The sequence below is a fragment of the Dendrobates tinctorius genome, unplaced genomic scaffold (assembly GCF_039654945.1).
Source record: "Dendrobates tinctorius isolate UK_male_01 unplaced genomic scaffold, ASM3965494v1 ptg000251l, whole genome shotgun sequence".
Classification (NCBI taxonomy): Eukaryota; Metazoa; Chordata; class Amphibia; order Anura; family Dendrobatidae; genus Dendrobates; species Dendrobates tinctorius.
This window is the reverse complement of record NW_027361918.1, coordinates 6,509,467-6,532,268: the sequence shown is the minus strand read 5'-3', so window position 1 is coordinate 6,532,268 and position 22,802 is coordinate 6,509,467. Positions and strand designations below refer to the sequence as shown.

Genomic DNA, 22,802 nt, shown 5'->3' with positions numbered 1-22,802 from the left:
GACCCCGCGGTGCTCCGTAGCCCCTGTGTGTGGTGACCCCACGGTGCTCTGTAGCCCCTGTGTGTAGTGACCCCGCGGTGCTCTGTAGCCCCTGTGTGTGGTGTGACCCCGCGGTGCTCTGTAGCCCCTGTGTGTGGTGACCCCGCGGTGCTCTGTAGCCCCTGTGTGTGGTGTGACCCCGCGGTGCTCTGTAGCCCCTGTGTGTGATGTGACCCCGTGGTGCTCTGTAGCCCCTGTGTGTGGTGACCCCACGGTGCTCTGTAGCCCCTGTGTGTGGTGACCCCGCGGTGCTCTGTAGCCCCTGTGTGTGGTGACCCCGCGGTGCTCTGTAGCCCCTGTGTGTGGTGTGACCCCGCGGTTCTCTGTTGCCCCTGTGTGTGGTGACCCCGCGGTGCTCTGTAGCCGCTGTGTGTGGTGACCCCGCGGTGCTCTGTAGCCCCTGTGTGTGGTGACCCCGCGGTGCTCTGTAGCCGCTGTGTGTGGTGACCACGTGGTGCTCTGTAGCCCCTGTGTGTGGTGACCACGTGGTGCTCTGTAGCCCCTGTGTGTGTGGTGACCCCGCGGTGCTCTGTAGCCCCTGTGTGTGTGGTGACCCCGCGGTGCTCTGTGTCCCCTGTGTGTGGTGACCCCGCAGTGCTCTGTAGCCCCTGTGTGTGGTGACCCTGCGGTGCTCTGTAGACCCTGTGTGTGGTGACCCTGCGGTGCGCTGTAGCCCCTGTGTGTGGTGTGACCCCGCGGTGCTCTGTAGCCCCTGTGTGTGGTGTGACCCCGCGGTGCTCTGTAGCCCCTGTGTGTGGTGACCCCGCGGTGCTCTGTAGCCCCTGTGTGTGGTGACCCCGCGGTGCTCTGTAGTCCCTGTGTGTGGTGTGACCCCGCGGTGCTCTGTTGCCCCTGTGTGTGGTGACCCCGCGGTGCTCCGTAGTCCCTGTGTGTGGTGACCCCGCGGTGCTCTGTAGCCCCTGTGTGTGGTGACCCCGTGGTGCTCTGTAGACCCTGTGTGTGGTGACCCTGCGGTGCTCTTTAGCCCCTGTGTGTGGTATGACCCCGCTGTGCTCTGTAGCCCCTGTGTGTGATGTGACCCCGTGGTGCTCTGTAGCCCCTGTGTGTGGTGACCCCGCGGTGCTCTTTAGCCCCTGTGTGTGGTGTGACCCCGCGGTGCTCTGTAGCCCCTGTGTGGTGTGACCCCGCGGTGCTCTGTAGCCCCTGTGTGTGGTGACCCCGCGGTGCTCTGTAGCCCCTGTGTGTGTGTGGTGACCACGTGGTGCTCTGTAGTCCCTGTGTGTAGTGTGACCCCGCGGTGCTCTGTAGCCCGTGTGTGGTGACCCCGCGGTGCTCTGTAGTCCCTGTGTGTGGTGACCCCGCGGTGCTCTGTAGCCCCTGTGTGTGGTGACCCCGCGGTGCTCCGTAGCCCCTGTGTGTGGTGACCCCGCGGTGCTCTGTAGCCCCTGTGTGTAGTGACCCCGCGGTGCTCTGTAGCCCCTGTGTGTGATGTGACCCCGTGGTGCTCTGTAGCCCATATGTGTGTGGTGTGACCCCGCGGTGCTCTGTAGCCCCTGTGTGTGGTGACCCCGCGGTGCTCCGTAGCCCCTGTGTGTGGTGACCCCGCGGTGCTCTGCAGCCCCTGTGTGTGGTGTGACCCCGCGGTGCTCTGTAGCCCCTGTGTGATGTGACCCCGTGGTGCTCTGTAGCCCATATGTGTGTGGTGTGACCCCGCGGTGCTCTGTAGCCCCTGTGTGTGGTGACCCCGCGGTGCTCTGTAGCCCCTGTGTGTGGTGACCCGGCGGTGCTCTGTAGCCCCTGTGTGTGGTGTGACCCCGCGGTGCTCTGTAGCCCCTGTGTGTGATGTGACCCCGTGGTGCTCTGTAGCCCCTGTGTGTGGTGACCCCGCGGTGCTCTGTAGCCCCTGTGTTTGGTGACCACGCGGTGCTCTGTAGCCCCTGTGTGTGGTGACCCCGCGGTGCTCTGTAGCCCCTGTGTGTGTGGTGACCCCGCGGTGCTCTGTAGCCCCTGTGTCTGTGGTGACCCCGCGGTGCTCTGTAGCCCCTGTGTGTGGTGACCCTGCGGTGCTCTGTAGACCCTGTGTGTGGTGACCCTGCGGTGCTCTGTAGCCCCTGTGTGTGGTGTGACCCCGCGGTGCTCTGTAGCCCCTGTGTGTGGTGTGACCCCGCGGTGCTCTGTAGCCCCTGTGTGTGGTGTGACCCCGCGGTGCTCTGTAGCCCATGTGTGTGGTGTGACCCCGCGGTGCTCTGTAGCCCCTGTGTGTGGTGACCCCGCGGTGCTCTGTAGTCCCTGTGTGTGGTGTGACCCCGCGGTGCTCTGTAGCCCCTGTGTGTGGTGACCCCGCGGTGCTCTGTAGCCGCTGTGTGTGGTGACCCCGCGGTGCTCTGTAGCCCCTGTGTGTGGTGACCCCGCGGTGCTCTGTAGCCGCTGTGTGTGGTAACCACGTGGTGCTCTGTAGCCCCTGTGTGTGGTGACCCCGCGGTGCTCTGTAGTCCCTGTGTGTGGTGTGACCCCGCGGTGCTCTGTAGCCCCTATGTGTGGTGACCCCGCGGTGCTCTGTAGCCGCTGTGTGTGGTGACCCCGCGGTGCTCTGTAGCCCCTGTGTGTGGTGACCCCGCGGTGCTCTGTAGCCGCTGTGTGTGGTAACCACATGGTGCTCTGTAGCCCCTGTGTGTGGTGACCCCGCGGTGCTCTGTAGCCCCTGTGTGTGGTGACCCCGCGGTGCTCTGTAGCCGCTGTGTGTGGTGACCCCGCGGTACTCTGTAGCCGCTGTGTGGTGACCACGTGGTGCTCTGTAGCCCCTGTGTGTGGTGACCCCGCGGTGCTCTGTAGCCCCTGTGTGTGTGGTGACCCCGCGGTGCTCTGTAGCCCCTGTGTGTGGTGACCCCGCGGTGCTCTGTAGCCCCTGTGTGTGGTGACCCTGCGGTGCTCTGTAGACCCTGTGTGTGGTGACCCTGCGGTGCTCTGTAGCCCCTGTGTGTGGTGTGACCCCGCGGTGCTCTGTAGCCCCTGTGTGTGGTGTGACCCCGCGGTGCTCTGTAGCCCCTGTGTGTGGTGTGACCCCGCGGTGCTCTGTAGCCCCTGTGTGTGGTGTGACCCCGCGGTGCTCTGTAGCCCCTGTGTGTGGTGACCCCGCGGTGCTCTGTAGTCCCTGTGTGTGGTGTGACCCCGTGGTGCTCTGTAGCCCCTGTGTGTGGTGACCCCACGGTGCTCTGTAGCCGCTGTGTGTGGTGACCCCGCGGTGCTCTGTAGCCCCTGTGTGTGGTGACCCCGCGGTGCTCTGTAGCCCCTGTGTGTGGTGACCCCGCGGTGCTCTGTAGCCCCTGTGTGTGGTGACCCCGCGGTGCTCTGTAGCCCCTGTGTGTGGTGACCCAGCGGTGCTCTGTAGCCCCTGTGTGTGGTGACCCCGCGGTGCTCTGTAGCCCCTGTGTGTGGTGTGACCACGTGGTGCTCTGTAGCCCCTGTGTGTGGTGACCCCGCGGTGCTCTGTTGCCCGTGTGTGGTGACCCCGCGGTGCTCTGTTGCCCGTGTGTGGTGACCCCGCGGTGCTCTGTAGCCCCTGTGTGTGGTGACCCCGCGGTGCTCTGTTGCCCGTGTGTGGTGACCCCGCGGTGCTCCGTAGTCCCTGTGTGTGGTGACCCCGCGGTGCTCTGTAGCCCCTGTGTGTGGTGACCCCGTGGTGCTCTGTAGACCCTGTGTGTGGTGACCCTGCGGTGCTCTTTAGCCCCTGTGTGTGGTGTGACCCCGCTGTGCTCTGTAGCCCCTGTGTGTGATGTGACCCCGTGGTGCTCTGTAGCCCCTGTGTGTGGTGACCCCGCGGTGCTCTGTAGCCCCTGTGTGTGGTGTGACCCCGCGGTGCTCTGTAGCCCCTGTGTGGTGTGACCCCGCGGTGCTCTGTAGCCCCTGTGTGTGGTGACCCCGCGGTGCTCTGTAGCCCCTGTGTGTGTGTGGTGACCACGTGGTGCTCTGTAATCCCTGTGTGTGGTGTGACCCCGCGGTGCTCTGTAGCCCGTGTGTGGTGACCCCGCGGTGCTCTGTAGTCCCTGTGTGTGGTGACCCCGCGGTGCTCTGTAGCCCCTGTGTGTGGTGACCCCGCGGTGCTCCGTAGCCCCTGTGTGTGGTGACCCCACGGTGCTCTGTAGCCCCTGTGTGTAGTGACCCCGCGGTGCTCTGTAGCCCCTGTGTGTGGTGTGACCCCGCGGTGCTCTGTAGCCCCTGTGTGTGGTGACCCCGCGGTGCTCTGTAGCCCCTGTGTGTGGTGTGACCCCGCGGTGCTCTGTAGCCCCTGTGTGTGATGTGACCCCGTGGTGCTCTGTAGCCCCTGTGTGTGGTGACCCCACGGTGCTCTGTAGCCCCTGTGTGTGGTGACCCCGCGGTGCTCTGTAGCCCCTGTGTGTGGTGACCCCGCGGTGCTCTGTAGCCCCTGTGTGTGGTGTGACCCCGCGGTGCTCTGTTGCCCCTGTGTGTGGTGACCCCGCGGTGCTCTGTAGCCGCTGTGTGTGGTGACCCCGCGGTGCTCTGTAGCCCCTGTGTGTGGTGACCCCGCGGTGCTCTGTAGCCGCTGTGTGTGGTGACCACGTGGTGCTCTGTAGCCCCTGTGTGTGGTGACCACGTGGTGCTCTGTAGCCCCTGTGTGTGTGGTGACCCCGCGGTGCTCTGTAGCCCCTGTGTGTGTGGTGACCCCGCGGTGCTCTGTGTCCCCTGTGTGTGGTGACCCCGCAGTGCTCTGTAGCCCCTGTGTGTGGTGACCCTGCGGTGCTCTGTAGACCCTGTGTGTGGTGACCCTGCGGTGCGCTGTAGCCCCTGTGTGTGGTGTGACCCCGCGGTGCTCTGTAGCCCCTGTGTGTGGTGTGACCCCGCGGTGCTCTGTAGCCCCTGTGTGTGGTGTGACCCCGCGGTGCTCTGTAGCCCCTGTGTGTGGTGTGATCCCGCGGTGCTCTGTAGCCCCTGTGTGTGGTGACCTCGCGGTGCTCTGTAGTCCCTGTGTGTGGTGTGACCCCGCGGTGCTCTGTAGCCCCTGTGTGTGGTGACCCCGCGGTGCTCTGTAGCCGCTGTGTGTGGTGACCCCGCGGTGCTCTGTAGCCCCTGTGTGTGGTGACCCCGCGGTGCTCTGTAGCCGCTGTGTGTGGTGACCACGTGGTGCTCTGTAGCCCCTGTGTGTGGTGACCCCGCGGTGCTCTGTAGCCCCTGTGTGTGGTGACCCCGCGGTGCTCTGTAGCCCCTGTGTGTGGTGACCCCGCGGTGCTCCGTAGTCCCTGTGTGTGGTGACCCCGCGGTGCTCTGTAGCCCCTGTGTGTGGTGACCCCGCGGTGCTCTGTAGACCCTGTGTGTGGTGACCCTGCGGTGCTCTTTAGCCCCTGTGTGTGGTGTGACCCCGCGGTGCTCTGTAGCCCCTGTGTGTGATGTGACCCCGTGGTGCTCTGTAGCCCCTGTGTGTGGTGACCCCGCGGTGCTCTGTAGCCCCTGTGTGTGGTGTGACCCCGCGGTGCTCTGTAGCCCCTGTGTGTGGTGACCCCACGGTGCTCTGTAGCCCCTGTCTGTGGTGACCCCGCGGTGCTCTGTAGCCCCTGTGTGTGTGTGGTGACCACGTGGTGCTCTCTAGTCCCTGTGTGTGGTTTGACCCCGCGGTGCTCTGTAGCCCGTGTTTGGTGACCCCGCGGTGCTCTGTAGTCCCTGTGTGTGGTGACCCCGCGGTGCTCTGTAGTCCCTGTGTGTGGTGTGACCCCGCGGTGCTCTGTAGTCCCTGTGTGTGGTGTCCCCGCGGTGCTCTGTAGCCCCTATGTGTGTGGTGACCCCGCGGTGCTCTGTAGCCCCTGTGTGTGGTGACCCCGCGGTGCTCCGTAGCCCCTGTGTGTGGTGACCCCGCGGTGCTCTGTAGCCCCTGTGTGTGGTGACCCCTCGGTGCTCTGTAGCCCCTGTGTGTGGTGACCCCGCGGTGCTCTGTAGCCCCTGTGTGTGGTGTGACCCCGCGGTGCTCTATAGCCCATATATGTGTGGTGTGACCCCGCGGTGCTCTGTAGCCCCTGTGTGTGGTGACCCCACGGTGCTCTGTAGCCCCTGTGTGTGTGGTGACCACGTGGTGCTCTGTAGCCCCGTGTGTGGTGACCCCGCGGTGCTCTGTAGCCCCTGTGTGTGGTGTGACCCCGCGGTGCTCTGTAGTCCCTGTGTGTGGTGACCCCACGGTGCTCTGTGGCCCCTGTGTGTGGTGACCCCGCGGTGCTCCGTAGCCCCTGTGTGTGGTGACCCCACGGTGCTCTGTAGCCCCTGTGTGTGGTGAGCCCGCGGTGCTCTGTAGCCCCTGTGTGTGGTGACCCCGTGGTGCTCTGTAGCCCCTGTGTGTGGTGTGACCCCGAGGTGCTCTGTAACCCATATGTGTGTGGTGTGACCCCGCGGTGCTCTGTAGCCCCTGTGTGTGGTGTGACCCCGCGGTGTCCTGTTGCCCCTGTGTGTGGTGACCCCGCGGTGCTCTGTAGCCCCTGTGTGTGGTGTGACCCCGCGGTGCTCTGTAGCCCCTGTGTGTGGTGTGACCCCGCGGTGCTCTGTAGCCCCTGTGTGTGGTGACCCCGCGGTGCTCTGTAGCCCCTGTGTGTGGTGTGACCCTTTGTGTTCTGTAACCCCTCTGTGTAGTGTGACCCTCTTGCCCCCATTACTGACCTTGTACTTTTTGCAGTCTACAGAGCAGGGGGCACCTGTATGTCCTGGGTTGGGGGACGCTGGGACTCGTGGGCATCATGGACGCAGTGGAATGTGTCCCATCATATAACGCAGGTAAGATGGTGATCCTGACCACAGTAGATGAGTCGCCCTCCCCAGGGCTGCGGGGTACTCGGTACCGGTCCGGTATCAGTGGGATGTGTCACAGCGGCGGTGACCCAGACCGTGGCCCTGGGCCCAAGTAATAGGAAGATGAGAATGGTGGAATGTAGTTAGATGAATAGTTCGTGACGCCACCTGTGGTGTTTGGCAAGGGAGGTGTTCAGCCGACGCTGCAGACAGCTCCTCCGGGACAGATGGTGTGGTGCAGCAATGATGGTATAGCCCTCCACAGGCAGGGCTGTTGTCCCAGGGCAGTGTAGATGTGGTTGGCACGGGGGATGTAGCAGTGCCAGGCAGACGGGCGCAGGAAGGAATGGAGGACTCAAGGGCATGTAGTTCCAAAGCTTTACTCACAGTCTGTAGTGCCCGCTTCTGTGCCGTGTCCTCCGGGTCAGCAACTCAGTCAACCTCCAGGCAAGATGGAATGCTCCCTTCCACACTCCGCCAAATTATGTGCCTTTTCTGAACGTCTCCTCTATAGCGCCTTTAAGTGTGAAGATCTCCTAGTGCTGAGTTACACTGGAGTTCCTCCTGACAGATGTTCCCAAGAACTCTACGTGTACGGCAGACAGCTGTAGCCTGCTTTCGGGGACGCTCTACTCCTGAGTCCCGGCTCTCTCTCCGTGTTGCTGTTGTGCCCCCAAGTCTTAGATGGGAGTAGTGCATTTACAGCCAACTACTCCACCGGTGTCTGCTGTAGGCCCATTATTGTCCATACAACCTCGGGGACCAGGCCCCGGCCTTGCGCTTACAACTTCTAGGCAGGGTTCTTCCTCTAACACACGTCCTCTGTGTTCCCTTTTCTCCTACGTTCCATACTTGTCCTTTCCCTTCTATGGAAGCTCAGGCTTCGGTTCAATGTCCTTCTCCTTCCTTCCTTTCCTGTGCTAGCTGGCTCAGATCACTGAGGCAGCTGCAGCACTCCTTCGTCCATCCCTCTTCCAGGAAATCCCCACTCCCCTCCCAGTGGCTTCCTCTCCCAGTCTCTCCTTCTGACTGACTGACCTCCTGTCTGACTGAACCTCATTCCTGGAACCGTCCCACTCTCTTATGTATTCTAAACTCCACCCATCTCCCAGCACGTCTAGTGTTCCAAGCAGGGAACCACCAAAGGTGCTCTGCTACTCTCTAAGCAAGGAGCCGCAATGTGGTTTTGAACTACTCTATTGTGTGGGGTGCGAGTGTTGGAACGTGGTCAGGAGCCTCCAACTTACCTGGCTGGTGGGGCACCACACCTTAGGAGAAGGTGCAGTACCTCTATGGCGACTGAGCCTCAGGGGCGCCACATAGACGTAACCCAGTCATCAGTCTGACGTGTGAAATTGGCGACCCTGCACCCCATGAGTTCACACCGGCCCCTCATATTCTCACATGATCTGCAATATGAAATCTGAGAGAAGTCGGAGCCACGTGTAATAACTGGAGTCGTGCAGACATTCGTGGAGGTGGACGGGCTAATGACAGGCTCCAGTCACGGCTCCCTGCTCCCCATACTCGGCTCCCTGCTCCCCATACTTAGCTCCCTGCTCCCCATTCTCAGCTCCCTGCTCTCCATACTCGGCTCCCTGCTCTCTGTATTCTGCTCCCTGCTCTCCGTCCTCGGCTCCCTGCTTTCCGTCCTCAGCTTCCTGCTCTCCGTCCTCAGCTTCCTGCTCTCCATCCTCAGCTTCCCGCTCTCCGTCCTCAGCTTCCTGCTCTCCGTCCTCAGCTTCCAGCTCTCTGTCCTCGGTTCCCTGCTCTCCGTCCTCGGTTTCCTGCTCTCTGTCCTCGGCTCCCTGCTCTCCGTCCTCGGCTCCATGCTTTCCGTCCTCAGTTCCCTCCTCTCCGTACTAAGCTTCCTGCTCTCCGTCCTCAGCTTCCTGCTCTCCATCCTCGGTTCCCTGCTCTCCATCCTCAGCTTCCTGCTCTCCATCCTCGGTTCCCTGCTCTCTGTCCTCGGTTCCCTGCTCTCTGTCCTCGGCTCCCTGCTCTCTGTCTTCGGCTTCCTGCTCTCCGTCCTCGGCTCCCTGCTCTCCGTCCTCGACTTCCCGTACTTTGCTCTTTGCTCTCTGTCCTCGGCTCCCTGCTCTCCGTCCTCAGCTTCCTGCTCTCTGTCCTCGGCTCCCTGTTCTCCGTCCTCGGCTCCCTGCTCTCCGTCCTCGGCTCCCTGCTCTCCATCCTTGGCTCCCTGTTCTCCGTCCTCGGCTCCCTGCTCTCCGTCCTCGGCTCCCTGCTTTCCGTCCTCAGCTTCCTGCTCTCTGTACTAGGCTCCCTGCTCTCTGTCCTCGGCTCCCTGCTCTCTGTCCTCGGCTCCCTGCTCTCCGTCCTCGGCTCCCTGCTCTCCCTCCTCGGCTCCCTGCTCTCCGTCCTCGGTTCCCTGTTCTCCGTCCTCGGCTCCCTGCTCTCCGTCCTCGGCTCCCTGCTTTCCGTCCTCAGCTTCCTGATCTCTGTACTAGGCTCCCTGCTCTCTGTCCTCGGCTCCCTGTTCTCCATCCTCGGCTCCCTGCTCTCCGTCCTCGGCTCCCTGCTCTCTGTACTAGGCTCCCTGCTCTCTGTCCTCGGCTCCTTCCTCTCCGCCCTCAGCTTCCTGCTCTCCGTCCTCGGCTCCCTGCTTTCCGTCCTCAGCTTACTGCTCTCCGTCCTCAGCTTCCAGCTCTCCGTCCTCGGTTCCCTGCTCTCCATCCTCAGCTTCCTGCTCTCCATCCTCGGTTCCCTGCTCTCCATCCTCAGCTTCCTGCTCTCCATCCTCGGTTCCCTGCTCTCTGTCATCGGTTCCCTGCTCTCTGTCCTCGGCTCCCTGCTCTCTGTCTTCGGCTTCCTGCTCTCCGTCCTCGGCTCCCTGCTCTCCGTCCTCGACTTCCCGTACTTTGCTCTCTGCTCTCTGTCCTCGGCTCCCTGCTCTCCGTCCTCAGCTTCCTGCTCTCTGTCCTCGGCTCCCTGTTCTCCGTCCTCGGCTCCCTGCTCTCCGTCCTCGGCTCCCTGCTCTCCATCCTCGGCTCCCTGTTCTCCGTCCTCGGCTCCCTGCTCTCTGTCCTCGGCTCCCTGCTTTCCGTCCTCAGCTTCCTGCTCTCTGTACTAGGCTCCCTGCTCTCTGTCCTCGGCTCCCTGCTCTCCGTCCTCGGCTCCCTGCTCTCCGTCCTCGGCTCCCTGCTCTCCCTCCTCGGCTCCCTGCTCTCCGTCCTCGGTTCCCTGTTCTCCGTCCTCGGCTCCCTGCTCTCCGTCCTCGGCTCCCTGCTTTCCGTCCTCAGCTTCCTGCTCTCTGTACTAGGCTCCCTGCTCTCTGTCCTCGGCTCCCTGTTCTCCGTCCTCGGCTCCCTGTTCTCCGTCCTCGGCTTCCTGCTCTCCGTCCTCGGCTCCCTGCTCTCTGTACTAGGCTCCCTGCTCTCTGTCCTCGGCTCCTTCCTCTCCGCCCTCAGCTTCCTGCTCTCCGTCCTCGGCTCCCTGCTTTCCGTCCTCAGCTTACTGCTCTCCGTCCTCAGCTTCCAGCTCTCCGTCCTCGGTTCCCTGCTCTCCGTCCTCGGTTCCCTGCTCTCTGTCCTCGGCTTCCTGCTCTCCGACCTCAGTTCCCTGCTCTCTGTCCTCGGCTCCCTGCTCTCCGTCCTCGGTTCCCTGCTCTCTGTCCTCGGTTCCCTGCTCTCCGTCCAAAGCTTCCTGCTCTCCGTCCTCAGTTTCCTGCTCTCCGTCCTCAGCTCCCTGCTCTCAGTCCTCAGTTCCCTGCTCTCCATCCTCAGGTTCCTACACTCCGTCCTCAGCTTCCTGCTCTCCATCCTCGGTTCCCTGCTCTCCATCCTCGGCTCCCTGCTCTCTGTCCTTGGCTTCCTGCTCTCCGTCCTCGGCTCCCTGCTCTCTGTCCTCGACTTCCCATACTTTGCTCTCTGCTCTCTGGCCTCGGCTCCTTGCTCTCCGTCCTCAGCTTCCTGCTCTCCGTCCTCGGCTCCCTGCTTTCCGTCCTCAGCTTCCTGCTCTCCGTTCTCGGCTCCCTGCTCTCCGTCCTCGACTTCCCGTACTTTGCTCTCTGCTCTCTGGCCACGGCTCCTTGCTCTCCGTCCTCAGCTTCCTGCTCTCCGTCCTCGGCTCCCTGCTTTCCGTCCTCAGCTTCCTGCTCTCCGTTCTCAGCTCCCTGCTCTCCGTCCTCGGCTCCCTGCTCTCCGTCCTCGGCTTCCTGCTCTCCGTCCTCGGCTTCCTGCTCTCCGTCCTCGGCTCCCTGCTCTCCGTCCTTGGCTTCCTGCTCTCCGTCCTCGGCTCCCTGCTCTCCGACCTTGGCTCCCTGCTCTCTGTACTAGGCTCCCTGCTCTCCGTCCTGAGCTCCCTGGTCTCCGTCCTCGGCTCCCTGCTCTCTGTCCTCAGCTTCCCGTACTTTGGCTCCCTGCTCTTTGTACTAGGCTTCCTGCTTTTCGTCCTCGGTTCCCTGCTCTCCGTCCTCGGCTACCTGCTCTCCGTCCTCGACTTCCCGTACTTTGCTCTCTGCTCTCTGTCCTGTGCGCCCTGCTCTCCGTCCTCAGCTTCCTGCTCTCCATCCTCGGCTCCCTGCTCTCCGTCCTCGGCTCCCTGCTCTCCATCCTCGGCTCCCTGCTTTCCGTCCTCAGCTTCCTGCTCTCCATCCTCAGCTCCCTGCTCTCCGTCCTCGGCTTCCCGCTCTCTGACCTCAGCTCCCTGCTCTCCGTCCTCGACTTCCCATACTTTGCTCCCTGCTTTCTGTCCTCGGCTCACTGCTCTCTGTAAATGGCTCCCTGCTCTCCATCCTCGGCTCTCCGCTCTCCGTCCTTCACTTCCCATAGTTGTCTTCCTGCTCTCCATTCTAGGCTTCCTGCTTTTCGTCCTCGGTTCCCTGCTCTCCATCCTCGGCTACCTGCTCTCCGTCCTCGACTTCCCGTACTTTGCTCTCTGCTCTCTGTCCTGTGCGCCCTGCTCTCCGTCCTCAGCTTCCTGCTCTCCGTCCTCGGCTCCCTGCTCTCCGTCCTCGGCTCCCTGCTTTCCATCCTCGGCTCCCTGCTTTCCGTCCTCAGCTTCCTGCTCTCCATCCTCAGCTCCCTGCTCTCCGTCCTCGGCTTCCCGCTCTCTGACCTCAGCTCCCTGCTCTCCGTCCTCGACTTCCCATACTTTGCTCCCTGCTCTCCATCCTCGGCTCTCCGTCCTTCACTTCCCATAGTTGGCTTCCTGCTCTCCATTCTAGGCTTCCTGCTCTTCGTCCTTGGCTCACTGCTTTCCGTCCTCGGTTCCCTGCTTTCCGTCCTCGGTTCCCTGCTCTCCGTCCTTGGCTCACTGCTCTCCGTCCTCGGCTCACTGCTCGTCGTCCTCGGCTCACTTGCTTTTCGTCCTCGGCTCCCTGCTCTCCGTCCTCGGCTCCCTGCTCTCCATTCTCGGCTCCCTGCTCTCCGTCCTCGGTTCCCTGCTCTCCGTCCTCGGCTTCCCGCTCTCTGACCTCAGCTCCCTGCTCTCCGTCCTCGACTTCCCATACTTTGCTCCCTGCTTTCTGTCCTCGGCTCACTGCTCTCTGTAAATGGCTCCCTGCTCTCCATCCTCGGCTCTCCGCTCTCCGTCCTTCACTTCCCATAGTTGTCTTCCTGCTCTCCATTCTAGGCTTCCTGCTTTTCGTCCTCGGTTCCCTGCTCTCCATCCTCGGCTACCTGCTCTCCGTCCTCGACTTCCCGTACTTTGCTCTCTGCTCTCTGTCCTGTGCGCCCTGCTCTCCGTCCTCAGCTTCCTGCTCTCCGTCCTCGGCTCCCTGCTTTCCGTCCTCGGCTCCCTGCTTTCCATCCTCGGCTCCCTGCTTTCCGTCCTCAGCTTCCTGCTCTCCATCCTCAGCTCCCTGCTCTCCGTCCTCGGCTTCCCGCTCTCTGACCTCAGCTCCCTGCTCTCCGTCCTCGACTTCCCATACTTTGCTCCCTGCTCTCCATCCTCGGCTCTCCGCTCTCCGTCCTTCACTTCCCATAGTTGGCTTCCTGCTCTCCATTCTAGGCTTCCTGCTCTTCGTCCTTGGCTCACTGCTTTCCGTCCTCGGTTCCCTGCTTTCCGTCCTCGGTTCCCTGCTCTCCGTCCTCGGCTCACTGCTCTCCGTCCTCGGCTCACTGCTCTCCGTCCTCGGCTCACTGCTCGTCGTCCTCGGCTCACTTGCTTTTCGTCCTCGGCTCCTTGCTCTCCGTCCTCGGCTCCCTGCTCTCCATTCTCGGCTCCCTGCTCTCCGTCCTCGGTTCCCTGCTCTCCGTCCTCGACTTCCCATACTTTGCTCCCTGCTCTCTGTACTTGGCTCCCTGCTCTCCATCCTCGGCGCTCCGCTCTCCGTCCTTCACTTCCCATAGTTGGCTTCCTGCTCTCCATTCTAGGCTTCCTGCTCTTTGTCCTCAGCTCACTGCTTTGCGTCCTCGGTTCCCTGCTCTCCGTCCTCGGCTCCCTGCTCTCCGTCCTCGGCTTCATCCTCTCTGTCCTCGGTTCCCTGCTCTCCGTCCTCGGCTCCCTGCTCTCCGTCCTCGGTTCCCTGCTCTCCGTCCTCGGCTCCCTGCTCTCCGTCCTCGGCTTCATCCTCTCTGTCCTCGGTTCCCTGCTATCCGTCCTCGGTTCCCTGCTCTCCGTCCTCGGCTCCCTGCTCTCCGTCCTCAGCTCCCTGCTCTCCGTCCTCGACTTCCCATACTTCGCTCCCTGCTTTCTGTCCTCGGCTCACTGCTCTCTGTACATGGCTCCCTGCTCTCCATCCTCGGCTCTCCGTTCTTCACTTCCCATAGTTGTCTTCCTGCTCTCCATTCTAGGCTTCCTGCTCTTCGTCCTTGGCTCACTGCTTTCCGTCCTCGGTTCCCTGCTTTCCGTCCTCGGTTCCCTGCTCTCCGTCCTCGGCTCCCTGTTCTCCGTCCTCGGCTCGCTGCTCTCCGTCCTCGGCTCCCTGATCTCCGTCCTCGGCTTCCTGCTCTCCATCCTCGGCTTCATCCTCTCTGTCCTCGGTTCCCTGCTATCCGTCCTCGGTTCCCTGCTCTCCGTCCTCGGCTCCCTGCTCTCCGTCCTTGGCTCCCTGCTCTCCGTCCTCGGCTCCCTGCTGTCCTCAGTTCCCTGCTCTCTGTCCATGGCTTCCTGCTCTCCGTCCTCCCTGCCAGTTACTCACACACAACATACACAATATGTATACAGCACTACAGGAAGCTTGTCCATGAAAATAATCACGGAAAACCTGACAATGTGCCAGACCCGGGAAACCAATGAGAAGCTACCATTCACAGCCCCAAGAATGTGAAACATGTAGAACATTCTAGAAAGGCCGCATGGGGGAAACTCTAGCACTAAAACAGCTATCATCTGTCTGTGTCTCTCCATATATATACATATACAGTATATATACACTGCTCAAAAAAATAAAGGGAGCACTAAAATACCACATCCTAGATATCTCTGAATGAAATATTACAGTTGCAGATTTTCATTCATTGCATAGTGGAATGTGTTCAGAACAATAAAACATAACAATTATCAATGTAAATCAAATGAATATGCCATGGAGGTCTGGATTTGGAATGATACTCAAAATCAAAGTGGAAAATCAAATTACAGGCTGATCCAACTTCAGTGGAAATGCCTCATGACAAGGAAAAGATGCTCAGTATTGTGTGTGGCCTCCACGTGCCTGTATGACCTCCCTACTGTACAACACCTGGGCATGCTCCTGGTGAGGCAGCGAATGGTCTCCTGAGGGATCTCCTTCCAGACCTGGACTAAAGCATTCCCCAACTCCTGGACAGTCTGTGGTGCAGTGTGACGTTGGTGGATGGAGCAAGACATGATGTCCCAGATGTGCTCAGTCGGATTCAGGTCTGGGGAACGGGTGGGCCAGTCAATAGCTTCAATGCCTTCATCTTGCAGGAACTGCGGACACACTCCAGCCACATGAGGTCTGGCATTGTCCTGCATTAGGAGGAACCCAGGGCCAACCGCACCAGCATATGGTCTCACAAGGGGTCTGAGGATCAATTTTTTTTAAATAGATAGATAGATAGATAGATAGATAGATAGATAGATAGATGATGGTGCAGCATATTTATGACTCTCCCTCTCTTCCTGTCAGATTGGCGGGATGTCCGGGGCTTCATTAATGGGGGATATGGCACTTTGGAGAACAAGGAGGGGGATCTGACGCCGCTGGTAGGTACCTCCGATATGAAGAAACATTCCTTATCTGCAGAGGTCAGGGCCAGAGCTGTGATCCTAGACAATAAGACTGACCAGGGCCACATGAGCTGACACTCAGAAGCCTGGACACAAACCTTCTTCCCACGCACACCAACTTATGTGCCTATAATTCAGCCTCTCTCCCCAGGATGACACCTCCCGTCTCTGCCTCTCACTTACATGGAAGTATCTGCAGGCACAAATCGCCGGACCACTGGTCCTACGCTCATCCTCCAGACCATAGACATATAGCTAGTTATAGGATGGTCACTGAGATCCTCCACTAGTGCACCACCCGCTGACACTGACCTGTGACCCTCAGCTTCCATGTTATATCTCTCCTGATGCTCCCCCGCTAACACTGACCAGTGACACTAGTCTCCATGCTGTCTCTCTCCTGGTGCTCCCCCGCTAACACTGACCGGTGACCAAGTTATAGAAAAAACTGACGGCACATCTAGAACTAGTCTGAATAGGTGCATACCAAAAGGCAACTTACATATTAAATTAGAAAATGGTAGCACACTAAATATGAAATAGGAATAGCAAAATGGCTTTAGTAATACACTTCACAATGGCCTTCATAAGGTATATCAAATATGAAATAAGTGAAATATGAATAGCATAATGGTTTTTGTAATCTAGAAAAACATATGAGATACTTAGCACAAAATTTGGCCAAAAGATGTGAGCCCATTCACCAACGACAAGGTGATCTCAGATTGAATGGGTCCCTATACTGACTGCCTGGTGTGAACTGACCTCTGGCTAGTAACATGATGAAGCCTGTATTTATAGGACGATAGGAACCAAACATGTGATTGAATGCGATTAAAATCACCACTTGATGAAGGGCGGAGTGCTCAGTCAGAAAAATAGTATACAAGTTATAGAAAAAACTAATCTAGAAAAACATATGTTTGGTTCCTATCGTCCTATATATACAGGCTTTATCATGTTACTAGCCAGAGGTCAGTTCACACTAGGCAGTCAGTATAGGGACCCATTCAATCTGAGATCACCTTGTCGCTGGTGAATGGGCTCACATCTTTTGGCCAAATTTTGTGCTAAGTATCTCATATGTTTTTCTAGATTACAAAAACCATTATGCTATTCATGTTTCACTTATTTCATATTTGATATACCTTATGAAGGCCATTGTGAAGTGTATTACTAAAGCCATTTTGCTACTGACCGGTGACCCTCAGTCTCCATGTTATCTCTCTCCTGGTGCTCCCCTGCTGGCTGATGCTGACCGATGACCCTCATTCTCCATGTTATCTCTCTCCTGGTGCTCCCCTGCTGGCTGACGCTGACCAATGACCCTCAGTCTCCATGTTATCTCTCTCCTGGTGCTCCCCTGCTGGCTGACCGATGACCCTCAGTCTCCATGTTATCTCCTGGTGCTCCCCTGCTGGCTGACACTGACCGGTGACCCTCAGTCTCCATGTTCTCTATCTCTTGGTGCTCCTCCACTGTCTGACTCTGACTGGTGACCCTCAGTCTCCATGTTCTCTATCTCTTGGTGCTCCCCCGCTGGTTGACACTGACCGGTGACCCTCAGTCTCCATGTTCTCTATCTCTTGGTGCTCCTCCACTGTCTGACTCTGACCGGTGACCCTCAGTCTCCATGTTCTCTATCTCCTGGTGCTGCTTCGCTGGCTGACACTGACTGGTGACCCTCAATTTCCATGTTATCCCTCTCCTGGTGCTCCCCTGCTGGCTGACCGGTGACCCTCAGTCTCCATGTTCTCTATCTCCTGGTGCTCCTCCGCTGGTTGACACTGACCAGTGAACCTCAGCTTCCATGTTCTCTATCTCCTGGTGCTGCTTCGCTGGCTGACGCTGACTGGTGACCCTCGATTTCCATGTTATCTCTCTCCTGGTGTTTCCTCGCTGGCTGACACTGACTGGTGACCCTCAGTCTCCATGTTCTCTATCTCTTGGTGCTCCCCCCACTGGCTGACGCTGACCGGTGACCCTCAGTCTCCATGTTCTCTATCTCCTGGTGCTCCTCCCCCGCTGATGCTAACCGGTGACCCTCAGTCTCCATGTTCTCTATCTCCTGGTGCTCCCCCCGCTGACACTGACCAGTGAACTTCAGCTTCCATGTTCTCTATCTCCTGGTGCTGCTTCGCTGGCTGACGCTGACTGGTGACCCTCAATTTCCATGTTATCTCTCTCCTGGTGTTTCCTTGCTGGCTGACACTGACTGGTGACCCTCAGTTTCCATGTTCTCTATCTCTTGGTGCTCCCCCGCTGGCTGACGCTGACTGGTGACCCTCAGTCTCCATGTTCTCTATCTCCTGGTGCTCCTCCCCTGCTGACACTGACCAGTGAACCTCAGCTTCCATGTTGTCTCTCTCCTGGTGCTCCCTCACTGGCTGATGCTGACCGGTGACCCTCAGCTTCCATGTTGTCTCTCTCCTGGGGCTCCTCCACTGTCTGACACTGACTGGTGACCCTCAGTCTCCATGTTCTCTATCTCCTGGTGTTTCCTCGCTGGCTGACACTGACCGGTGACCCTCAGCTTCCATGTTGTCTCTCTCCTGGTGTTCCCTCACTGGCTGATGCTGACCGGTGACCCTCAGTCTCCATGTTCTCTATCTCCAGGTGCTCCCCCACTGACACTGACCAGTGAACCTCAGCTTCCATGTTGTCTCTCTCCTGGTGCTCCCCCGCTGACACTGACCAGTGAACCTCAGCTTCCATGTTATCTCTCTCCTGGTGTTCCCTCACTGGCTGATGCTGACCGGTGACCCTCAGTCTCCATGTTATCCCTCTCCTGGTGTTTCCTCGCTGGCTGACACTGACCGGTGACCCTCAGCTTCCATGTTGTCTCTCTCCTGGTGCTCCTCCACTGTCTGACACTGACCGGTGACCCTCAGTCTCCTTGTTCTCTATCTCCTGGTGCTCCTCCACAGTCTGACACTGACCGGTGACCCTCAGTCTCCTTGTTCTCTATCTCCTGGTGCTCCTCCACAGTCTGACAATGACCGGTGACCCTCAGTCTCCATGTTCTCTATCTCCTGGTGCTCCTCCACTGTCTGACACTGATCGGTGACCCTCAGTCTCCTTGTTCTCTATCTCCTGGTGCTCCTCCCCCGCTGACACTGACCAGTGAACCTCAGTCTCCATGTTATCTCTCTCCTGGTGTTCCCTCACTGGCTGATGCTGACCGGTGACCCTCAGTCTCCATGTTCTCTATCTCCTGGTGTTTCCTCGCTGGCTGACACTGACCGGTGACCCTCAGTCTCCATGTTCTCTATCTCCTGGTGCTCCTCCACTGTCTGACACTGACCGGTGACCCTCAGTCTCCATGTTCTCTATCTCCTGGTGCTCCTCCACTGTCTGACACTGACCGGTGACCCTCAGTCTCCATGTTCTCTATCTCCTGGTGTTTCCTCGCTGGCTGACACTGACCGGTGACCCTCAGTCTCCATGTTCTCTATCTCCTGGTGCTCCTCCACTGTCTGACACTGACCGGTGACCCTCAGTCTCCATGTTCTCTATCTCCTGGTGCTCCTCCACTTTCTGACACTGACCGGTGACCCTCAGTCTCCTTGTTCTCTATCTCCTGGTGCTCCTCCACTGTCTGACACTGACCGGTGACCCTCAGTCTCCTTGTTCTCTATCTCCTGGTGCTCCTCCACTGTCTGACAATGACCGGTGACCCTCAGTCTCCTTGTTCTCTATCTCCTGGTGCTCCTCCACTGTCTGACACTGACCGGTGACCCTCAGTCTCCTTGTTCTCTATCTCCTGGTGCTCCTCCACTGTCTGACACTGACTGGTGACCCTCAGTCTCCTTGTTCTCTATCTCCTGGTGCTCCTCCACTGTCTGACACTGACCGGTGACCCTCAGTCTCCTTGTTCTCTATCTCCTGGTGCTCCTCCACTGTCTGACACTGACTGGTGACCCTCAGTCTCCTTGTTCTCTATCTCCTGGTGCTCCTCCACTGTCTGACACTGACCGGTGACCCTCAGTCTCCTTGTTCTCTATCTCCTGGTGCTCCTCCACTGTCTGACACTGACCGGTGACCGCATGCTGTCTCTCTCAGCGTCAGTGACTGTTGTATCTTCTACAGGGCACGGAGTTTGCAGTGTCACATGAAGACTTTGTGACGAGCGTTCTCCCGACAGTGTCTGATGTGGACACCATCGTTTTCCTGTTCACACTTGATGGTGAGTTGAGGCGGATACCCATCTCTTGGCCGGGCGTCTTACAGAATGTGTCGGGTCTTGGACCCGATGTATGTCCGTTTTATATGGAGCGATGCTTTATTAAGGAGGTGTGGATTAATGGTCCCATCACTACGTCATATGTAGTGTAACATGCCAGCAGTTATATACACTGAGTAATGGCGTCATAGCAGGAGCCCCCCAGGTCTACACAGGGCAGATGTCCATGGCCTGACGGCTCCTTTCTGTTGTCAGATGATGTCACTGAGGTGGAGAAATTGGTGGAATCGGTGAAAAAGAAGACAGCGAATGTCCATGCCATATGCCACGCCACCGCCGGGCAGTACCTCTCGGTCAGTATGCTGAGACTGTACCAAGTCATTAATGGTTGGCTATATCCACACTGTATCATGTGACCGTGACAGCCCCGCCCACAGACTGTACTGTATCATGTGACCGTGACAGCCCCGCCCATACACTGTACTGTAACATGTGACCGTGACAGCCCCGCCCATTAGACTGTACTGTATCATGTGACCGTGTCACTGCCCCGCCCATAGACTGTACCATATCATGTGACCCTGTCACAGCCCCGCCCATAGACTGTACTGTATCATGTGACCGTGTCACTGCCCCGCCCATAGACTGTACTGTATCATGTGAACGTGTCACAGCCCCGCCCACAGACTGTACTGTGTCATGTGACCATGTCACTGCCCCACCCACATACTGTACTATATCATGTGACTGTGTCACTGCCCCGCCCATAGACTGTACTGTATCATGTGACCGTGTCACTGCCCCGCCCATAGACTGTACCATATCATGTGGCCCTGTCACAGCCCCGCCCATAGACTGTACTGTGTCATGTGACCGTGTCACTGCCCCGCCCATAGACTGTACTGTATCATGTGACCGTGTCACAGCCCCGCCCACAGACTGTACTGTGTCATGTGACCGTGTCACTGCCCCGTCCATAGACTGTACTGTATCATGTGACCGTGTCACAGCCCCGCCCACAGAATGTACTGTGTCATGTGACCGTGTCACTGCCCCGCCCATAGACTGTACTGTATCATGTGACCGTGTCACTGCCCCGCCCATAGACTGTACCATATCATGTGACCCTGTCACAGGCCCGCCCATAGACTGTACTGTGTCATGTGACCGTGTCACTGCCCCACCCATAGACTGTAGTATATCATGTGACCGTGTGACAGCCCCGCCCATAGACTGTACTATATCATGTGACCGTGTGACAGCCCCGCCCACGGACTGTACTGTGTCATGTGACCATGTCACTGCCCCGCCCATAGACTATACCATTTCATGTGACCGTGTCACTGCCCCACCCATAGACTGTACTGTGTCATGTGACCGTGTGAAAGCCCCACCCATAGACTGTACTGTGTCATGTGACCGTGTCACTGCCCCGCCCATAGACTGTACTATATCATGTGACCGTGTCACTGCCCCACCCATAGACTGTACTGTGTCATGTGACCGTGTCACTGCCCCACCCATAGACTGTACTGTATCATGTGACCGTGTGAAAGCCCCACCCATAGACTGTACTGTGTCATGTGACCATGTCACTGCCCCGCCCATAGACTGTACTGTGTCATGTGACCGTGTCACTGCCCCGCCCACAGACTGTACTGTGTCATGTGACCGTGTCACTGCCCCGCCCATAGACTGTACTGTATCATGCGACCGTGTGAAATTCCCACCCATAGACTGTACTGTGTCATGTGACCATGTCACTGCCCCGCCCATAGACTATACCATTTCATGTGACCGTGTCACTGCCCCACCCATAGACTGTACTGTGTCATGTGACCGTGTCACTGCCCCGCCCATAGACTGTATATATCATGTGACCGTGTCACTGCCCCGCCCATACACTGTACTGTGTCATGTGACCGTGTCACTGCCCCACCCATAGACTGTACTGTGTCATGTGACCGTGTCACTGCCCCGCCCATAGACTGTACTGTATCATGTGACCGTGTCACTGCCCCGACCATAGACTGTAATGTGTCATGTGACCATGTCACTGCCCCGCCCACGGACGGTACTGTAACATGTGACCGTGTGACAGCCCCGCCCATAGACTGTACTGTGTCATGTGACTGTGTCACTGCCCCGCCCATAGACTGTACTGTGTCATGTGACCGTGTCACTGCCCCGCCCATAGACTGTACTGTAACATGTGACCGTGTCACTGCCCCGCCCATAGACTGTACTGTAACATGTGACCGTGTCACTGCCCCGCCCACAGACTGTACTGTGTCATGTGACCATGTCACTGCCCCGCCCACGGACTGTACTGTAACATGTGACCGTGTGACAGCCCCGCCCATAGACTGTACTGTGTCATGTGACCATGTCACTGCCCCGCCCACGGACTGTACTGTATCATGTAACCGTGTGAAAGCCCCGCCCATAGACTGTACTGTGTCATGTGACCATGTCACTGCCCCGCCCACGGACTGTACTGTGTCATGTGACCGTGTCACTGCCCCGCCCACGGACTGTACTGTAACATGTGACCGTGTCACTGCCCCGCCCACAGACTGTACTGTGTCATGTGACCATGTCACTGCCCCGCCCACAGACTGTACTGTGTCATGTGACTGTGTCACTGCCCCGCCCACAGACTGTACTGTGTCATGTGACTGTGTCACTGCCCCGCCCACAGACTGTACTGTCATGTGACCGTGTCACTGCCCCGCCCACAGACTGTACTGTGTCATGTGACTGTGTCACTGCCCCGCCCATAGACTGTACTGTGTCATGTGACCATGTCACTGCCCCGCCCACGGACTGTACTGTAACATGTGACCATGTCACTGCCCCACCCATAGACTGTACTGTGTCATGTGACCATGTCACTGCCCCGCCCACGGACTGTACTGTAACGTGTGACCGTGTCACTGCCCCGCCCATAGACTGTACTGTATCATGTGACCATGTCACTGCCCCGCCCACGGACTGTACTGTAACATGTGACCGTGTCACTGCCCCGCCCATAGACTGTACTGTGTCATGTGACCATGTCACTGCCCCACCCACGGACTGTACTGTAACATGTGACCGTGTCACTGCCCCGCCCATAGACTGTACTGTGTCATGTGACCGTGTCACTGCCCCGCCCACGGACTGTACTGTGTCATGTGACCATGTCACTGCCCCGCCCACGGACTGTACTGTAACATGTGACCGTGTCACTGCCCCGCCCATAGACTGTACTGTGTCATGTGACCATGTCACTGCCCCACCCACAGACTGTACTGTGTCATGTGACCATGTCACTGCCCCGCCCACAGACTGTACTGTGTCATGTGACCATGTCACTGCCCCGCCCACAGACTGTACTGTGTCATGTGACCATGTCACTGCCCCGTCCACGGACTGTACTGTAACATGTGACCGTGTCACTGCCCCGCCCACAGACTGTACTGTGTCATGTGACCATGTCACTGCCCCGCCCACAGACTGTACTGTGTCATGTGACCATGTCACTGCCCCGCCCACAGACTGTACTGTGTCATGTGACCATGTCACTGCCCCGCCCACAGACTGTACTGTGTCATGTGACCATGTCACTGCCCCGTCCACGGACTGTACTGTAACATGTGACCGTGTCACTGCCCCGCCCACGGACTGTACTGTGTCA

General features: G+C 58.8%; 1 protein-coding gene across 1 annotated transcript in view; it reads left to right on the top strand.

The window, feature by feature from the left end:
- Nucleotides 1-22,802, top strand: part of GCKR (glucokinase regulator) — a 78,679-nt gene that overhangs the window by 37,255 nt on the left and 18,622 nt on the right. The window contains exons 13-16 of the mRNA XM_073557809.1: nt 6,671-6,768; nt 14,840-14,916; nt 19,030-19,126; nt 19,379-19,476. Of these exons, the coding sequence (XP_073413910.1) occupies nt 6,671-6,768; nt 14,840-14,916; nt 19,030-19,126; nt 19,379-19,476 (370 nt within the window). The remainder of the gene's footprint in view (nt 1-6,670; nt 6,769-14,839; nt 14,917-19,029; nt 19,127-19,378; nt 19,477-22,802) is intronic.